Here is a 16,596-nt window from a genome sequence, read left to right as displayed (position 1 = left end):
CTTCTTCCTCTTCAGTTATTTCTACATTAACTTCCAGTTTTCTTGGCTTTTTGCAGTCCAGTGACCTCTAGAATTTGGATTCTTTGACTCCTGGAGAGATGCCCAAAAAACTCATTCTGCCTCTAAGGAAATTCACAATTTGGCATTTAAGGGGAACAGTATCAAGTGATATGGCTGCAGTCTGATTTTGTACTTGACATCAGAGCTCTCCAGTCACCTTCTTCCCTCAGAATGACTCAGTCCTCAAAGGAGAGGGTCAAAGGCACAGGAGGGAAGAGGAAGCCAGCCCCACATCCCACATTTCTCCCTACACAATCCAGAAGGCTGAGTGGTGGGGAGGTACACACACAAACCCTTTGAAAACAGGGAAATGAAATTGAAGCCACAGATGCAGAAACCACCTGGGCAGTATCACACAGGCAGTTGCTCAACCTCTATGAAAGCAGAATTAATTGCATTAATTCTGGGGTTTAGTCAAGACAATTTGAATAAAAATAATACATACTTAAAAGCAGTGCACAGTATTGGGTTAAAAACCATGGGGACAGTATGTAAATGGAGGGATCTGACTTGGCCACCACTGACATTCACAGCTGCAATCCATCTGCTGGGAAGCCAGAAAGCAAAAACATCCATCAACTTCCAACATCAGATACAGGACAAAATGTGTGTGCTACAAACAAGTCCCAGGGTTATCTTCCTACTCAGCAAACAGGGGCTATTTAAAGCATCATATACCAATGTTGCAGGTAATATCAGAAAACAAAATAAACTCAAAAAATAGCTCATGTCTCAAGCACACAACAAGACTGGCATCGCAAAGAAACTGCTGAAGTATCTCCAGCATTCCTTAATATCTCCCTTTGTATTTTAATTTGGGGAGAAATTATGCAACTAGATTCATATATCCAGACAAGATGAAAAGAAATTTAACAGTATCAGAATTATGTGAAGTCCTGAATAGTTTAGGATAGCCAGTGTTCCAATTCCCACACACTGCCCCTGTGTGCAACCTCATGGCCAAATCTTCATCTGTCACCATATTCAAAAAGCTGCCTGCCACACTTGCAGGTGGGAACCTTACTCAAAAACTCAAAGGCATCAAAAAGTTTTTTTTAAGGAATGCACCCTTTAAATACAAGGTCAAAATAAATTCCCAAAACCCCAGCAGATGATAGGCAAGCCAGGAGGAGGATGCTTTGGAGCAGTCGTGGCACCCAGGACTGACCAGCTGCACCCCACCATGCTCCTGGATCTCTGTCCAGTCACTCCCCCACACTTCACTCTCAAGACACCCCACCTGCAAAGCTGACCAAACCTAAACAAAGAACCTTCTGTTTTCAGAGCTTTTCCCCCTCAGAGAAGTAGCAGGCTTCATTTCCCCTGATCACTCTGCAGGTTTCAGAAAGTAACTGATAACGTCAATTCACGTTATCATATTCAGCAAACCACAGCTGACAGCACCTCAGGCATATCAAAGAGATTCTGAGCTGAGAAGCAATTTTTTTTTCTTCTGGACACATATGGCAGCAGTGGAGCACCCAATGAATGGCAACAGCCTTGTTTCCTGACAGGCAGAGGGTAGCAGGAAGGCAGTGGAATGATGCTCCACGAGTGGCTGCACATCCCACAATATTTGCCTTCACCCTGACACACACAATAAAGAAAAACACCCTCCATTTGTGGAAGGCACAGGTATTTGTGAAAGCCAGCACAGAACCATCTGGGTTTGTTTCTTCACTGCCTACTGTTAATTTTGCACATGCCCTGGTTTTCCCTTTGTGGCTCGATGCCAGTGCTTTCTTTAATTGGTGCTGAGAAAAATGCACCTTTTAGGCCACCTTTGCAAGGCAGCTCCTGGCCTGACAGCCTCTGGCTTTGCTGCTGTTACTAGTAGTAAGAAAACTACTCTTCAAGAATGCCTGTTCAGCAAAAATAATTTGTGAGCACCCAGTCTCCAAAGTCAAAGTGTTTCAGATAGCCTGAGCAGGTTTTTAGCCCTGCCATACACCAGCTGGCTCTGCTGCTTCCCCTCTAACTCCTGCCCCTCCTGCTGAAGGAATGGGTTCCTTTGTAGGCCAGAAGGAAGGTGAAGTTCTCTCCTCTATTTCAACAGCTCTCCAAGATACAGCTTAAGCCTCATCCTTTTCTCAGACATGAGAAGGATTAAGTCACTCTTCTGCCTCTATTTAAATTCCAGAGGGCTGCCACTATTTGGATAAGCCACAAATGCTAATTATTCTGTATTGATTCTGTTGACTTTCTGGGACAAAGGAGGTCTGAAGCTCCAGGACACATTAAGAGCATTACAGAACATCAGCTTTCTTACACAGGATAAAACAGGTTAAGCAAGAGCAGAGTCTGGATAATAAACATCACATCCAGAAGAGAATACCCAGGTTTCCATCAAGCCCTTTAATGCTTGCAGCAGGAGCTGTAAAAAAGATGAGGAGGTATTGGGAAGGAAAAAATTAAGGAGCACAACAGGTTTTGCATGTCATGGGAGCACTGGAGAGGGGACAAGTGGTACCACACAGCCACAGGGACGTGTGTGTACATGGACAGTGATTGTTCCCCTCCCCCTCCATTATCTCCTGAATCCCAGCCTGCAGATGGAACTTCATCCAGAGTTTGCATCAGGTCAAGTCAAAAGGAAAAGAAGCTGGGGACTGGAGATGTAAGCAGTGGCAATACAAGAACTGTGGTATCCCAACTTTGCAGTAATTCCATCATCCCTCTCCTCCAACGAGAGGAACTGAAAAGCCCAGTTGTGTGTGTAATACTTCTGCACACTGAGAGCATGATCCTGCTGGAGGCTAAAAGCCTGTTTATCCACAGATCAGCAGTCACTGTGCAAACTTACATGCTCCAGTCCATCCATACTCCTCGAATTTTACTTTGAGTGACTACTCAAGTATCACCAAATGGAGCTGTATTAGGGGTGACTACATATTTGATCTTATGTAGGCAGCTAAAGTTCAAATATCTTCTTACAAAACACTAGAATTCAAATTAATTAAGCCATAAACCATAATGTTAAAGCAGAATCCATGCACAGCATTAGAATGCATTTATATAAAACCACTAACAGCTCAGGGAAAGTAAAACACTGCAAAATGCCAACCTTCACATCACAAACAAGGGTGTTCACAATATTACTGCAGGTTTTCCCTGCACCAATCTTTCTCTCATGTTGATCAAATAACATTTAAGAGAGGCTGAGATTTATAATGCATTATCAGATTAGAACGTGTTAACATTGGAGATGGCCACATGCCTGAAGAAAGGAAAACCCAGGTGTTTCACCAACACAAAAACAAAGGAGGGACCAGGTGGGATGGGAGCCTTCAGTGCCACTCAACTCCTGCCCAGAGCCAGCACTAGAGCTCAGCTCTGCTCCACAGCTGGCTGTAGTGAGCACTGAAAGTGAGGGCAGCCACCTTCCTTCTTTTACATACATTAAGAGTCTGTAACAAAAATACTGTAAAGCATGGAAGAGCTGCAAGGGTGAGCTCTGCTGTACGAGGCAGTCCAGAACAAGTCCCAGCTGCTGTCAAATCTATTCAATTTAAGAGAGTTCTCACTGGCAGCTCTGCACCAAACAAGCAGCAAACGCTGAAGGCAGTGGATGGAGCTCAGCAGTGATTTAAGACTTCAAGAGACTGCCAGGCTTCTACTGGAACCAGACCTGAGGTGTAAGTGCTGGGCTTTGCTGGGATTCTCTCAGGAGGCACTCAGCCAGCCATATGCTTCTTTAAGAGATGCATCTGCCCAGCACAAAAACTGTCTCGGGTCTGCAAAATCATCCAGGGCTTGCAAGTTGTGCCACCACGGCTGCACTGGTGTGCCCCCACCCAGGGCACACAGCTGGAGCCCAGATGTGCTGCCCTCCCTCCCCTCTAGAGCTAGTTGTTTGGGGTCTCTAAACCAGCAGTTCCACATCAACGCTGGGACAAGCTCAGGGAAACCACTGGAGGTGACAGGGAAGACGCTGAAGAGCTTCAAAACCCAAAGATCACAGGCATACAGAACTTCCCATGAGCTGGACTCTTAAGAACTTCTCTTAAATTCCTTAAGTCCTTGTACTACTCCCTAAGAAACAGAAGGCACTAGAGTATCTCCTGAAAACCCCAGACCAAGTCCCAAAACAGGGTGGTGTTGGGTGAACACCTGAAAGCTTGATTCTGGAGCCCAGAAATGCCTGGACTGACACACTTTGAAGTTCTCACCATCTTCATCTGGCTTCATTCCAATGATGCTGAAATATTTACTCTATGGCAGCCTGTAAGCATTAAACTTAAAACCCTTATCACCTCAGAAATGTTCTGTTTTTAAAAGCAGCATCTTTGTCAAAGCAATAATGTCTATGGAAATTAGGGCCCAGCATAACAGCACAGCTCTGTACTGAGCAGCGAAGTCCATGACAGGAAAACCCATCCAGGCTTTCAAACCACATCCATCACGTCAGCATTCAGGCATCTTAAACTGACAAACAATATTAAAGAAGAAAGTGTAGATTATCTCAAGGCAGAATTTTTATCAGCATCTTTATCATCAACACAGATCAGTATGCCATTTTAATTCACATCTATTCCCACAGAAACAGATGCTTTCATTAAAAGGGCTATGCAAGAGCCCTTTCAGTATATAGATACTTGCTATAAATGAATTCTACAGTCATGTGAAAATTCACGTTCCTTTCCAAGCTTGGATCCTTGATGGGAACACAAAGCTGTGGCTCAACATTATTAATAGGCAAATTCATCATGAAAACACATCTCCATTCTGCAAATTGCAAGCATGTCAGAAGTAGAAATATCCTTTGCTGGTAGTTCTGAAGACAAATGATTTCTCCCAGGAGATATTGAATAGATAAGCCAGGCACTTTCCCTTCCAATCACTTCCAAGCATCAGAGATGCTCAGAGAAGCTCAGGAAAGAAAAGCAAAATAGTGCAATTAAGGTTGAGCAAACAGCATTTGTGAGGAGCATTACATTCCCCTAACTGCACTGAACACAGACACAAAGGTGCAAACCAAGCATTTAGCAAGTGATGGGTCGACCAGGTCAAAGCCCAGCAGGGCTGGGACCTTCTCTGGAGACCCCAAGATCCAAACCACGCTGGCCTGCAAGAGCTCCCTGAGGCAGAGCAGGAACACAGCCTGAGCTCAACCACCTCCCTTCACCTTCAAGTTGTGCCACACCAGCACAGGTTAGGTTAAAATCTAACACAAAAAGAAACAACTCCCACCCCCAAAGAGCCCCTGCTGTGGTGCTCAAGCACTTGAGGCCAAAGAGAAGATGGAAACCAGGGAAAATAAAAAGCCATCCTGAAATGATGTGTGCCTGGAATGCCTGCTCTGAACCAGCTCCCAATGGCTTTTCTCCATTTGCTGCCAAGCACCTCTAATGCAATCCAGACAGTCAAGGACACAGTCAGAATGTTAATATGAAAGCATTAAAATTCCCATTGAAATGGGAGCTGTCAGACTACTTTATGTAACGTGATTTATCGTTTCCAAATGTAGTAACAAGGGATTTTATTGTACAAGAGCATGTGGTACACAATGGGGCTCTGGGTCCGCATTCCGCACTCGCCAAACTACAACTCCTGACAACGTTTCTGCTGGTACATGGCTGAGTTACTGGTGTGTGCATCAAAGGGGAGCTGAATACATTAGAAATTGATGGGGTACAGAATAGACTGAAAATGAGAGCTCTCTGCACCTCCCTGTGCATACTAAACAGAAGCAGACACCTCCGACCACTGCTGCCTTGTGGAAAGGAGCCCAACTGTCCCCAGCCCCCAGGGCTCCTGCACCAGGCAGTAAAAATTGACTGTCAAAAGCTGAAGGAAGCTTTTATTTCCAGTCTTACACATCAGTCACATAACTGATGTCTTGTGCAAGTTCAGGGCACACTGAGAGCACTCTGGAAATCGTTGGTTACGTTTCCAGGGTACGGCCTGTGCTTCCTACCCTGCTAAATCCCAAACCCCTTCAAAGCCCGGCCTCAAAGGCACCAAATCCAGGCTTTGCCATGTGTGACACAGAGCTGCCAGCAAGGCAAGCTGCCCAAGTGCTGTGCTAATGACACCCAGAGGGTTACAGCACAGAGCACCTATCTGTCACAACTAAGTTGGTAGATTCCTGTGTCAGTGACACATTTTCTTACTTCTCAAAAACAGAAATTTTTCAGCTGTCAGCCCAGTGGGGACTTTTTAATGCATTTCAGTAGTTTAGCTATCCACATGGTTTTTATTGGAGATATGTTAACTTTGAGGCAGAGCTGAGTAGCACAGTACAGAAAAGCAGAGATGTTTGCTGTACCTACAGCAGGAGAGGAATCTCACCAGCTGCCAGTGCAAAGGCAACACCAGGATAAACTGGTAGCAGTATCAAAAAATATACAGCTTCATCTTTTTTACTTGGAGCCAACAGCAACAGGTCAAGAGTACCCATGCAGTTAGACCCAAAAGACTGTTTCCATTGTATTTTCTGGTATTTCTTACTTCTTCATTGATTGCACTATTAATCTTAACATCATTCAGTTCCATTCTCTGCTGTGCCCTCTTGCCCTGCCTAAGTCTGGAATCAATGTTCAACTAAACTCAAATATGCTTTGAAATTTCTTTGTTTAATTAATAAAATACACACCAGGAGTGCCTGACTGCCACAGATCATACAGAGATCTGGCACTTGCCATCTGTGTGTTATATTACAAACTGAGCTGCTACTGATGTGGTCTCTTTGCTGCATTCCAGGCAGCTGATGACAGAACCAAGACCTTGGACTACTCTGCTTTTACAAAGCTACTCAGAATCAATAGTGACTTTAGGCCTGCCCCTTCCAGCTCTGCCATTCAGCACCAGCCACAAGAACCAAGCTTACTCCAAGTAACAAAACCCAAAGGCAAATAGGCATCTGTGCTATTTCAATCCAAGAGGGATCTGCAATGCAAGTTTAAAAAGGAAAACTATTTTCTGTTGAAATTGTGAGAAGTGAGCAAAACCCATAATGGAAAACAGCTCTCCCCGGGCAAAACGGAAGAGGAGGGGGAAAGCCAGAGAATCAGATGCTACAATTAAGAGATGAACAGTTGGGATTTCAAAGAATGTAGCTTATAAACCAAGAGGCTGGGTCATGAAGTGGCTGATGAAGTTCAGTGGACACACATAATGAAAGCCCATCTCACTGAACACCCACAGAAACAGACACCTGCCACTAGCACAACTTCTCTTGCCATTTTTAAGAGCAGCCCAGTTCGGTCAGGAGTGCCTGAGCTGCAGACTGCCAGCACTGGGGGGACTCTTGGGGTAAGATAAATGAAACAGGCCCCTTGTTCCTGTGCTTCTGGTTTGCAGGATCCACTACTGAGCACGGTCTCACAGGATGCTGGCCTTGGTGTAAAAGGTTTAGTCTGACCAAGCTGCTCCTGACAACGGCAAGAGAAGTCATGGTAGATGAAAAAGAAATCACACACACACCAAAGGGGGTTCAAACTTCTGTAACCAACTACTGAACAAGCAAATCTTGCCCTTCTTTTAAGGGCACAATCACAGGATTCATCACCATGCCAGCAGATATAGTGGGGGTCAAGAGATCCTACAATTCAGTTTATTGCCAAAAACTGATATTCAACTAAAACCTTCTGCCACACTCCATAACCCAGCCACCAATGCTTCCAGACTTACAGACCTTCAAGGACAGGCACAGAGAAACAATTAAACTCAAAACACTAAACTTAGAGTTATAAACTATCCAGAAAACAGTCTTGCTATTGCCAGAGATCAGAAGGAAAGCCCAAAAGCTAGAGTAAGTCACAGCATTTAAGGCTAAAAAGGAATTTTGCCTCAAGATAGTCCTGTGCTTCAGCTTTTCCAGTTGTATTCCTCATCCAATCTCCTCTGAAATTTTCGACTTGGCCAGTACCTCTTACTCTAGCACTTGGATAGGATTTATGGTGTACTGCAAGTGCTGTGCAATTAACAGATTTAATGCCCAATTCACTTCCTCCTTCAAAGGGAGACTGGAGGAAAGCATCCCAGGAGCTGTGGGTATATCATACATATACATGAAATGACATTTCCTCTGCCACTACTCTAAGTCAGCACATCCCTACTTTTCCTGCAGATGTATCAAACCATTTTCACTGTTTAGATTCCCAGCTATTAGTCATTCTTCAGCTTAATCACAGAGGGGTTTACAGTATGGATTTTTACACACCATCCCACATTTTCACCGTAATTTATCAATTGCTTTTTCCACTCCATTTCACTGAATTTCTAATCTCATTTCCCCAACTACACTGTCTACAATCATAACATAACAGTGACTTTAAAAAATGCAGTATGCTCCACTAATTTCACAATGTGTTAAAGGAGATAAGAGGGAATACATTCTTTCCATCTCAGCATGATTGCTTTACCTTGCCTATCAGAGACAAAAGCACATGGCTGAGGAGAAGGACAGGCACTGCTGTGAGGGGAAGTCCAAGCTCTGCACTCTCACACAGCTACTGACCAACTTTCAGTGAGACAAATGCCACCAACTCCTCCATGCAAGACCAAGCATTTCCCTCTTGCACAGTTTAATTACCCTTTGGTGGCTGCTCCACCAAAGAATCGTGCTGACAGGGCTCCATCCAACCTAGCAGCACACTTGAGGGATTATTGCTGATGCTTCATAGACTCATAAAACACCCAGCTCAAAGGAGTTTTGAGTGGCACAACTCCGTGCTTTGCTTCCCAGCTGCAGTCTGAAGTTCTACAAAATGTCAATGCTGAGCACAAGCTACTTTCACAAGCAATTAAGACAGACTACATGAATACCTAGCTCAGCCCGCAGGCTACATCAGACTTGCTTTTCAGATTTGTTCAATTACTTTGCCCTTCTCTTTGGTAAACAGAAATCCTTGTTTTCCTTTCTCTCTACCACATACTGTATCTGTTCTCCAAATTCCACCACCCTAACCCACACATGGCAGACCCCTGGACCAGTTTTGCTCCATGCTGAAATCACTTTGGCCAAACGATTTGAAGGTAAGGTACCTAAGGCAGCAATGCTCCTAAGTAAGTGTTACAGCCTTTACTAGTCACAGTACTACAAGCTACACAGTTTGCTTAAGTTGTTGTCATTTCTGCAACTTCATTTCCAAAATCAGCTTTAACCATATTGAAGTTGAACACTTGCATATAGTCTTGTCTATAACCTTATGATATCCTGATCTCACCTCTCAACACGGCAAGTTCTTCAGCTTCAAACCCACTGGAAGAAGAGCAAAGGGGCAATGGAGAGGAAGTCCAGCACTGCACCATGATGCCCTCAAATGCAGAATCTCATCTGCATGACATGGCACTTACTCCAACCACAGAAACTCTCAGGCTTCAAACCTGTGTGCACATTCAGTGCCTAAACACTGGAAAAGAACTGCCCAGAGCCCAGTATTTACACCAAACTGCTCTCAGATTTTTTTACCACATATTCAACTTCATACATTGCTTCTACTTAAACCAAGGAGCAACAATAATCAACTTGATTCTGACAATTCATGCTTTCCAGCTACAAAGGTGACAGAGTTAAAGTTTCCAAAGTCAACAGAAGTGAGGCAGAACTTTCTGCATAAGCCCAGTTACCTTATGTAAACCAAGGTTTGAATTTCTCTACAAAATAATATCAACAATCATAAAATAGAAGCAGAAGCAGTGCCAAAGGGTTAACACTTTATGATTGTAACACTTAGAGGGTTAACACTTGTTTGGAAGCCTGGAGATCAATTTTAAGGAAATTATCATTGGTGATTTAAGTAAGTTTGCATCCCGCCTCAAGACAAACTTTTCAGGACCACTTGTTACTATTCAAATTCTGTTTGGGACAGAAAAACCAGCTTTGAGGGACAGGGCTTCAGTTTCTTATTTCAGCTGATCCCACGGAGTGAGAACCCAAAGCGCCCCAGCAGAGCAGGTACTCACACTGCCCACGTACTCAGAACTTGAGTTCTGTATTTTCAATGACCCCATGCAGTTACATCCCAAAGTTCTCCAGCAGAGCAGGTACTCACGCTGCCCACGTACTCAGAACTTGAGTTCTGTATTTTCAATGACCCCATGCAGTTACACCCCAAAGTGCCCCAGCAGAGCAGGTACTCACGTTGCCCATGTACTCGGAGAGCAGGTCCTGCAGCGCCTGGCGCACGGCGTTGCACTCTGCCACGATGCGCTCGCGGCGGTCGTCGCGCGTGCAGGACGAGTCTGCCATGAGCGCTGCCCCGCTGATGATGCTCTCCAGCCTCTCCTCCAGGGACGGCCGGAACCGCTCCTCGCTGAATGTCGATGGGTCCACGATGATTTGTTTCTGGTAAGAGAAGGAGTTCTGCAAATCAGTCACGAGCACAAGCGATGCTTGAGGAATTAGCTTCTGTATTTTTCAAATACTGTAGCGGTTTAGTGTGTAAGTCAAACTCCATACAGAGTGGTAGCTACTGTCTTCACACCTTGGTCAGACAAAACAATTCCTCTCTGGGTCTGGAACTCAAGGGCACTTTACTGGTTTCAGGCCCCAAGAGATGTAAACAACAGTGACCTGGGTGGGGGGAGCAAACGACTTTATTACCTGAAACTAATTGGACGATTAACCCCCAATATGCAAACAGACCAAACTCATAATTGTCTGAAAAACTTGTTACCATCATCCATCTTGGGTGTAGCCTCTGGGAGGCTTTGACCGCCCAAGGTGTACCTATTGAAGGCCTTCAATAAATACCCACTTTTATTCTCCATCTTGTCCAGCCTCTGTTCTAGGCAGCCACTCCAAGGCATCAAAGCAGTGCATTACTGTTTAGTCATGCACACAACCAACACTTAGAGCAACCCCCTGATCAGGCATTAAGAGGCAAACGACACCATTTTGGCACTGAGGAGGATTTTCATGAGTAGTTTTGTAGAATTACTAGGAGGGTTCCCAGCAGATTATGTTGCTACTCATTTCTTGTGCTGCTTTGACAGCTAAACAAAACTTGGCCACAGGAAGCCTCATTACATGAATGACAAAAATCAAATGTGCCAGCAGAAATAAGGTTCAAAGTACAGGACTCTTCCTAATGACATGTCAGTTTGGACGGGCCTTCACTAGTTAACTTGTCAGATATAATTATCCCATCATGAACAAGAAAACAAACATCCAAAATTAGCTTTATGTACTGTGTTCTGTTGCCCTACTTCACAGTCTTTCTTCTCTTCCATGTTAGGCAGGTAAATACAACCGTGTTCTGGAAAATTCTGCAAGTGAAACATCAATAGGAAGGTTTCAAACCACACAGAAATCAATTTCTCCATGGCAGAAAATGACCACAGGTTTCTCTTCTCAGTGTTAGCAAGCACAGCTCATACCAAGAGACTCGGGGCTGAAATAGCAGCACTGATGTATCTGCTCTCCAGAGGCCAACATTACCACCCATGGAAGCCCCCCAGGAAGAAGCTGCACAGTATTTATCACCTTTGAGTACTTCCAGGTGATTTGTTTAAACAGGTCTGCAATTTAATAAAGAAAAGTAATTTGGCCATTTCACGGTTTGGCGGTTTGTTTAGGGTTTGGTTGGGTCAGGGGTAGAATTTATTAATTCTAAAAGAAGCCTCAAAGCTTTTTGAAATGGGAATTTTCTCAGCCAGTTTGTGTTCAAGCTAACCTCAGCAGCCACCTCCTCCTGCCAGCCAGCACATTTCCTATCCCTAAGGAGTAGCCATGCAGCCATCACAGCAGGATGAGAACACGGCACATGCTCTCCAACATTCCCTCCTCATTCCTCCTGAAACCTTTAGCCACTGGCTAATACAATGGCAGTGTGCTACCAATCCAGAACTGCACCATCAAAAAAGAGAGATAACAATCAGCCTGTTATCTTCTGGTAGCCATTTCATATTTCACCATCACTGGAGTATCTGGGGGCATGTGTGCTCAAAGCCTCTATTACACAAGTGTAATAACACTCAAGCAGTAGCAGGAAATGAAGTGCAGGGATAACATCTGCCAAGACCCTCAGCACATTTGTTTTGTCAGCCTCCCTTGGCAGGGATGAGGCAAAGCTATCGTGAAGCTGGCCTGCTGATCAGGCACTGCTGCTATTAGAGAGCCTCACAAAGTGGAATTAAAAGCTCAAAAAGCTTCATGTGAACTGCAACACTTAAAAAGTAGTCTGCAGGTGTATATTGGAGTTTGTATAGTAAAATGGGGTGATTAATCAGAAATACCATTAGCTGCTTTGAGCTGTACAAGCCAATCCACAAACCTGAACTGAATTATTTCTTCACCGCCAGTCCTTGACATGGAGCTGCTGCTGCAGGGCTGCCCTCCCCTCCCACAGGCACCTGTGAGAACCTGCAGCCCCTCAGGGCTGCACTGAGCCTGAGGCACACTCCAAAGCCTTACTGAGCATCTGATGGAATTTTAGGAAGGCAAACTTAAAACTGAAATGGGTCACAAAGATCAAGACAGCCATGACATCCTCTTGTTACCCAAGAGATCACAGGGAAAGGTTTCCTATGAAGCACAGGAAAAGCTCAAACAGAACTTTATCCTGGCAAAATACACGTGGCAGAAAGGGAGGAACGAGAGCAAAATCTGGCAAATCCACAACTAGTAAATGCCTTTTGAGTGATGGCTTTGCAATATTAAATAAAGTTCTAGAGTAAGTTAGTGCTGCAGTGTTGAAAATTCAGAGGCTGAATTAGGTAGACACCAAATCCTGGCTTCAAAAGGAAAGAGATCTCAGTAAAAATGCATGGCTGTCCTCAGCAATGTGCTGCATGCAAGATAAAGAACATGACAGATCAGTACAACTGATCAGTGTGAAATGACTTCATTTCCAACCAAAGATCATATTAAAACTTCCCACCTCATGTTCCTCTCAATAGGTAGCTTCAGCAATTCCAAATACATGATTCACTTTTAATAAATCACTGTCTCCTCCAAGAATACATTATATAAATATATTATGAAATAATCAATTTCAAACAAACCATCTAATGTAGCAGTAGGCTAACTGCTATTTCAGAGCTAGTTTAACTTGACAGCCTTCCATCACCAAGAACCACATATATAGCTTTCTATATTCCATCAACCCTAGTTTGGAAAGTGACTTTTTTAAAAAAAATAAATCCTACTTTGCCTACAACTTGCTCCACTTCTTTAGAAAATAATCTTCCAGGCAACGTGTCTTAGGCAGCAATACAGGATGTGGCCAAAAGTATGAATTCTGTCACCATCTGTTACAACCAGCTGGGGCAGTGTTCTTTCTTTCCCACAACTCACCCTCCCTCCAGGAGATGTCTCCTGTTAATGGGCCATTGAGTCTCACAGCATGACTGATAAAATTCCATCATCCCATTGGGAGATGCTCCATCCAGGGGGAAGAGCCAAGCATCTCCTACCTAGATAAAAACTGAGATTTGGAACACCAAAGTAGCATTTTTTGAACTGGATTCCACAGGAAAACCAGACCTTTCCACATCATCACTGAACCTTCAGAGGAAAACTGCACTGTTCTACAAAACCACTGCTTCAAGAGAACCACATGTGTCACTGCAGGAGGATGCAGACACCATTTAATGGGACTGCTGCCAACACCCTGACTGACTGATGGGGTGTCAGCTTGGATTCTGACTCTGTCAGGGTTTTGGGTTTGCTCTTTTTAATACTGTGCTTCTATTTTAATTTTTCCTTGTAAAGAACTGTTACTCCCATTCCCACATCTTTACCTGAGAGCCCCTTAATTTCAGAATTATAATAATTTAGAGTGAGGGGGTTTACATTTTCCATTTCAAGAGAGGCACCTGCCTTTCTTACCAGACCCCTGTCTTTCAAACAAAGACACAACTTCCACAACAGCAAGCTGTGGCTAACAACCCAGGTGAACAAGGAGGAGAGCCAGGGGTGTTTTCCACAGTAACTCCAACTCACATCGAAGTTGTTGAGGGCATAGGCCAGCTCTCCACCCCCGCCTTGCTGCTGGCCAGCATCGTCCGAGGCCGTGGCCTGGGCGGCGTTGGAGATGCCGTTGACCGCCTGCTGCAGCTGCTTGTAGATCAGGTCCCTGTTGGCTTTGTAGGCAGCCACGTCGGGGTGCTGCAGGCAGGCCTGGGATGCTGTGTACAGGATGGGCACGTTCTTCTGCAGGATCCCTCTGGCTGCTGCCATCTGATCGCGGTGACCCACATCTTTCAGCTCCTGTTAGCGAAGTTAAAGGGGAAATAAAGCATTTGAGAGCATTGCCCACATTCAACGGCCACGCACTGTCTCCCCGCATCTTCAAAGGACAGGCAGGTTCCTTGCCTCAAATCTGCTCAAATCTGTCTGCTGAGTATTCCTATCCTGAAGGGCTCAACTAATTGCAAAACACGACAGCTTCATAAAGCCCAAAAAACAACAGCACTGCAGGGCAATTCACAACACCGCTCTTCACAATCTGACGCTGGATTTTTGTTCCTCTGCAGCAGAGGACCAGCATTTTAAAAGCTGTCCTGTCTTGCACTTACAGATGAGAAGCAAGATCATCTTTAATTTAAACTCCCAGGCTCACAACCAGAATGTTTTCTTTAATCACACCTAGAAGATGGCGTTTACTCTCCTCAGGAGACTCAGGTGCTTAATTTCAGAAGAACAAATATATCATCTCATTCAACTTCTCGTTCACCTCCAATGAGACAAAATTAATCCAATGACTGCAATTACCACTAATTCAAGATTAGTGAGCAAGTCCATAAGTCTTTTCCCAAACACTCTGTGCTGTAATTCTCTAAAGCACCATCACCTGTTTTGGAACAGAGCACCATGATCAGATAAAGCCTCTGAGTCCAGCACAAGCAGGAGGTTTTTAAAAGGAGGAACAACCACAGTTATTAGCAGCAGCAACAGCATTTCAAAGTTACCTCTTACATCTAACAAAGAGGCAGTGAAAATGAAGACAAGGGCTGTCTTACTGAGAAAAGGGGAAAAAATTCTGTCAGACTCTCAAAAATGAATGGGCAATAGGTAACCTCTGTAAGGTACACACTGAGCAGGGAGGGCACTCCAAGCAGGCACAGAGATTTACAGATTTTGTAAAACCACTTCCCATAGTGTGGAACAATCCATCACAAAGCAGTTTTAGAGCATTTATTGCATTGCCATCACAACCCTACTCCCATTTACTGCAATCAGATTTGAGATACATAACCAACTGGCAGTCCCTTTTTGACTGTACCCAGCTTATTTTCTAAGACAAATCTCTGCAAAAAAACACAAGCAGTGTCAGAGGTGCATAAGCAGTTTTGGTTTGTATGTATCTGCAGAACAAAGAGGCAAAAAATGCTCTAAAAGAATTATGCTATTTCTGATAACTTAAACTGCCCACACCTCTGCTTTCTTCTGAAAACTAAACTACACAAGAATGAGTCACACCAGTGCTGTTGAACAAAACAAATTTCACACACAATTTAAGGCTAAGCACAAGTTATCCAAACACAGAACATAACCACAGCAAACAGGAATTTAAACCCCTCCTCCAGTGGACATTTCAGTGCAAAACCAGCGAGCAGCACCACTCACTTCTCAGGAAGTTGTATCTGTGCCTGGCTTTTGTTCCCTGTGCATGTGGACATGTTCAGTCCATCTGTGTGAACCACAACAGCAACAGGGAGAGTGCCCAAGGCCTGGGACACAGCTCCCTGTCCTCACCCACACCTGCACTGCTTCAAAATTAATGCACTAAAACACTGACAAACAAATGCTACTATGAACACATTCCACCCTACAGCCAAGCACACTTTTCTTGCTTAGCAGGCCCTAAACATCACAGAGCTTTTATAACAAAGTACTTAGCAATAAAGTAAGAAAATGAAGTATTAACAGAATAGGTACTGTCAAAGAACAGCAAGGCTGCCTTATTTCAGAAAGGAAAAATAAGAATTAATATACAGAAGAAAGTGGCCACACTGTACCTGTTGTCTTTTGGCTGCCATTATATTAAGCTTGTCCACTTCTGGTTTGAGGGCTTTGTACTGGATACCCAAGTCCTGCTCTGTGCCAGCATTTCTTAGTTTCAAGAGACCATCTTCCACCTAAAAGAATATATATTCACATATTTCTCCAAGCAATACAGTCCACAGGTCAGGAGGTAGTTCAGAATGTATTTCATGGCAGGCAGAGGAAGTAATCTGCTTCTGCCCCCTATTATTTTTTGAAGAGAGACACTTTAAAGGCTAACAGGATACAGTGCTTAGCTACTATTTCACAGTCACCAGCTACCATATGCAGTCAAGTACACATATCTGAAAGAGCTTGAAGGAGTGCAGGGTCCTGGCAGAGCCATAGCAGTGGCCAAAGGGCACAAGGAGAGTCCTTAAAGCTCTTTGCAAAGAAGACCCAGTATCCAGTGTCATTTCACTTCAAATTCAGCACAAGCCACTCACCCACCCTGTTGCTCATGGGAAGGAAACACTCCCTCAAACAGTCCACTTTCATTTTTATTTAGTCTCCCTAAGCTACTCATCCCTGGTAGCTGCAAAGAAGTGCTGGTTATAAGAAATTCTGTAAGATGAGAGGGCTGGCTCTCACCTGCAGCTGCA

General features: G+C 44.2%; 1 protein-coding gene across 4 annotated transcripts in view; it reads right to left on the bottom strand.

Annotated features, from left to right (window-relative positions):
* CTNNA1 (catenin alpha 1) overlaps window positions 1-16,596 on the bottom strand; it is a 100,218-nt gene that overhangs the window by 74,275 nt on the left and 9,347 nt on the right. For all 4 annotated transcript variants that reach the window (XM_062501853.1, XM_062501854.1, XM_062501856.1 and 1 more), the window contains exons 4-6: window positions 15,970-16,089; window positions 13,952-14,218; window positions 10,148-10,351 (exon numbers count right to left, since the gene is read on the bottom strand). In XM_062501853.1, the coding sequence (XP_062357837.1) occupies window positions 10,148-10,351; window positions 13,952-14,218; window positions 15,970-16,089 (591 nt within the window). The remainder of the gene's footprint in view (window positions 1-10,147; window positions 10,352-13,951; window positions 14,219-15,969; window positions 16,090-16,596) is intronic.

This window comes from Cinclus cinclus, chromosome 14 (assembly GCF_963662255.1).
Source record: "Cinclus cinclus chromosome 14, bCinCin1.1, whole genome shotgun sequence".
In the NCBI taxonomy this organism is placed as follows: domain Eukaryota; kingdom Metazoa; phylum Chordata; class Aves; order Passeriformes; family Cinclidae; genus Cinclus; species Cinclus cinclus.
Note: the sequence above shows the minus strand (reverse complement) of the source record. Positions and strands in the feature narration are given on the sequence as shown.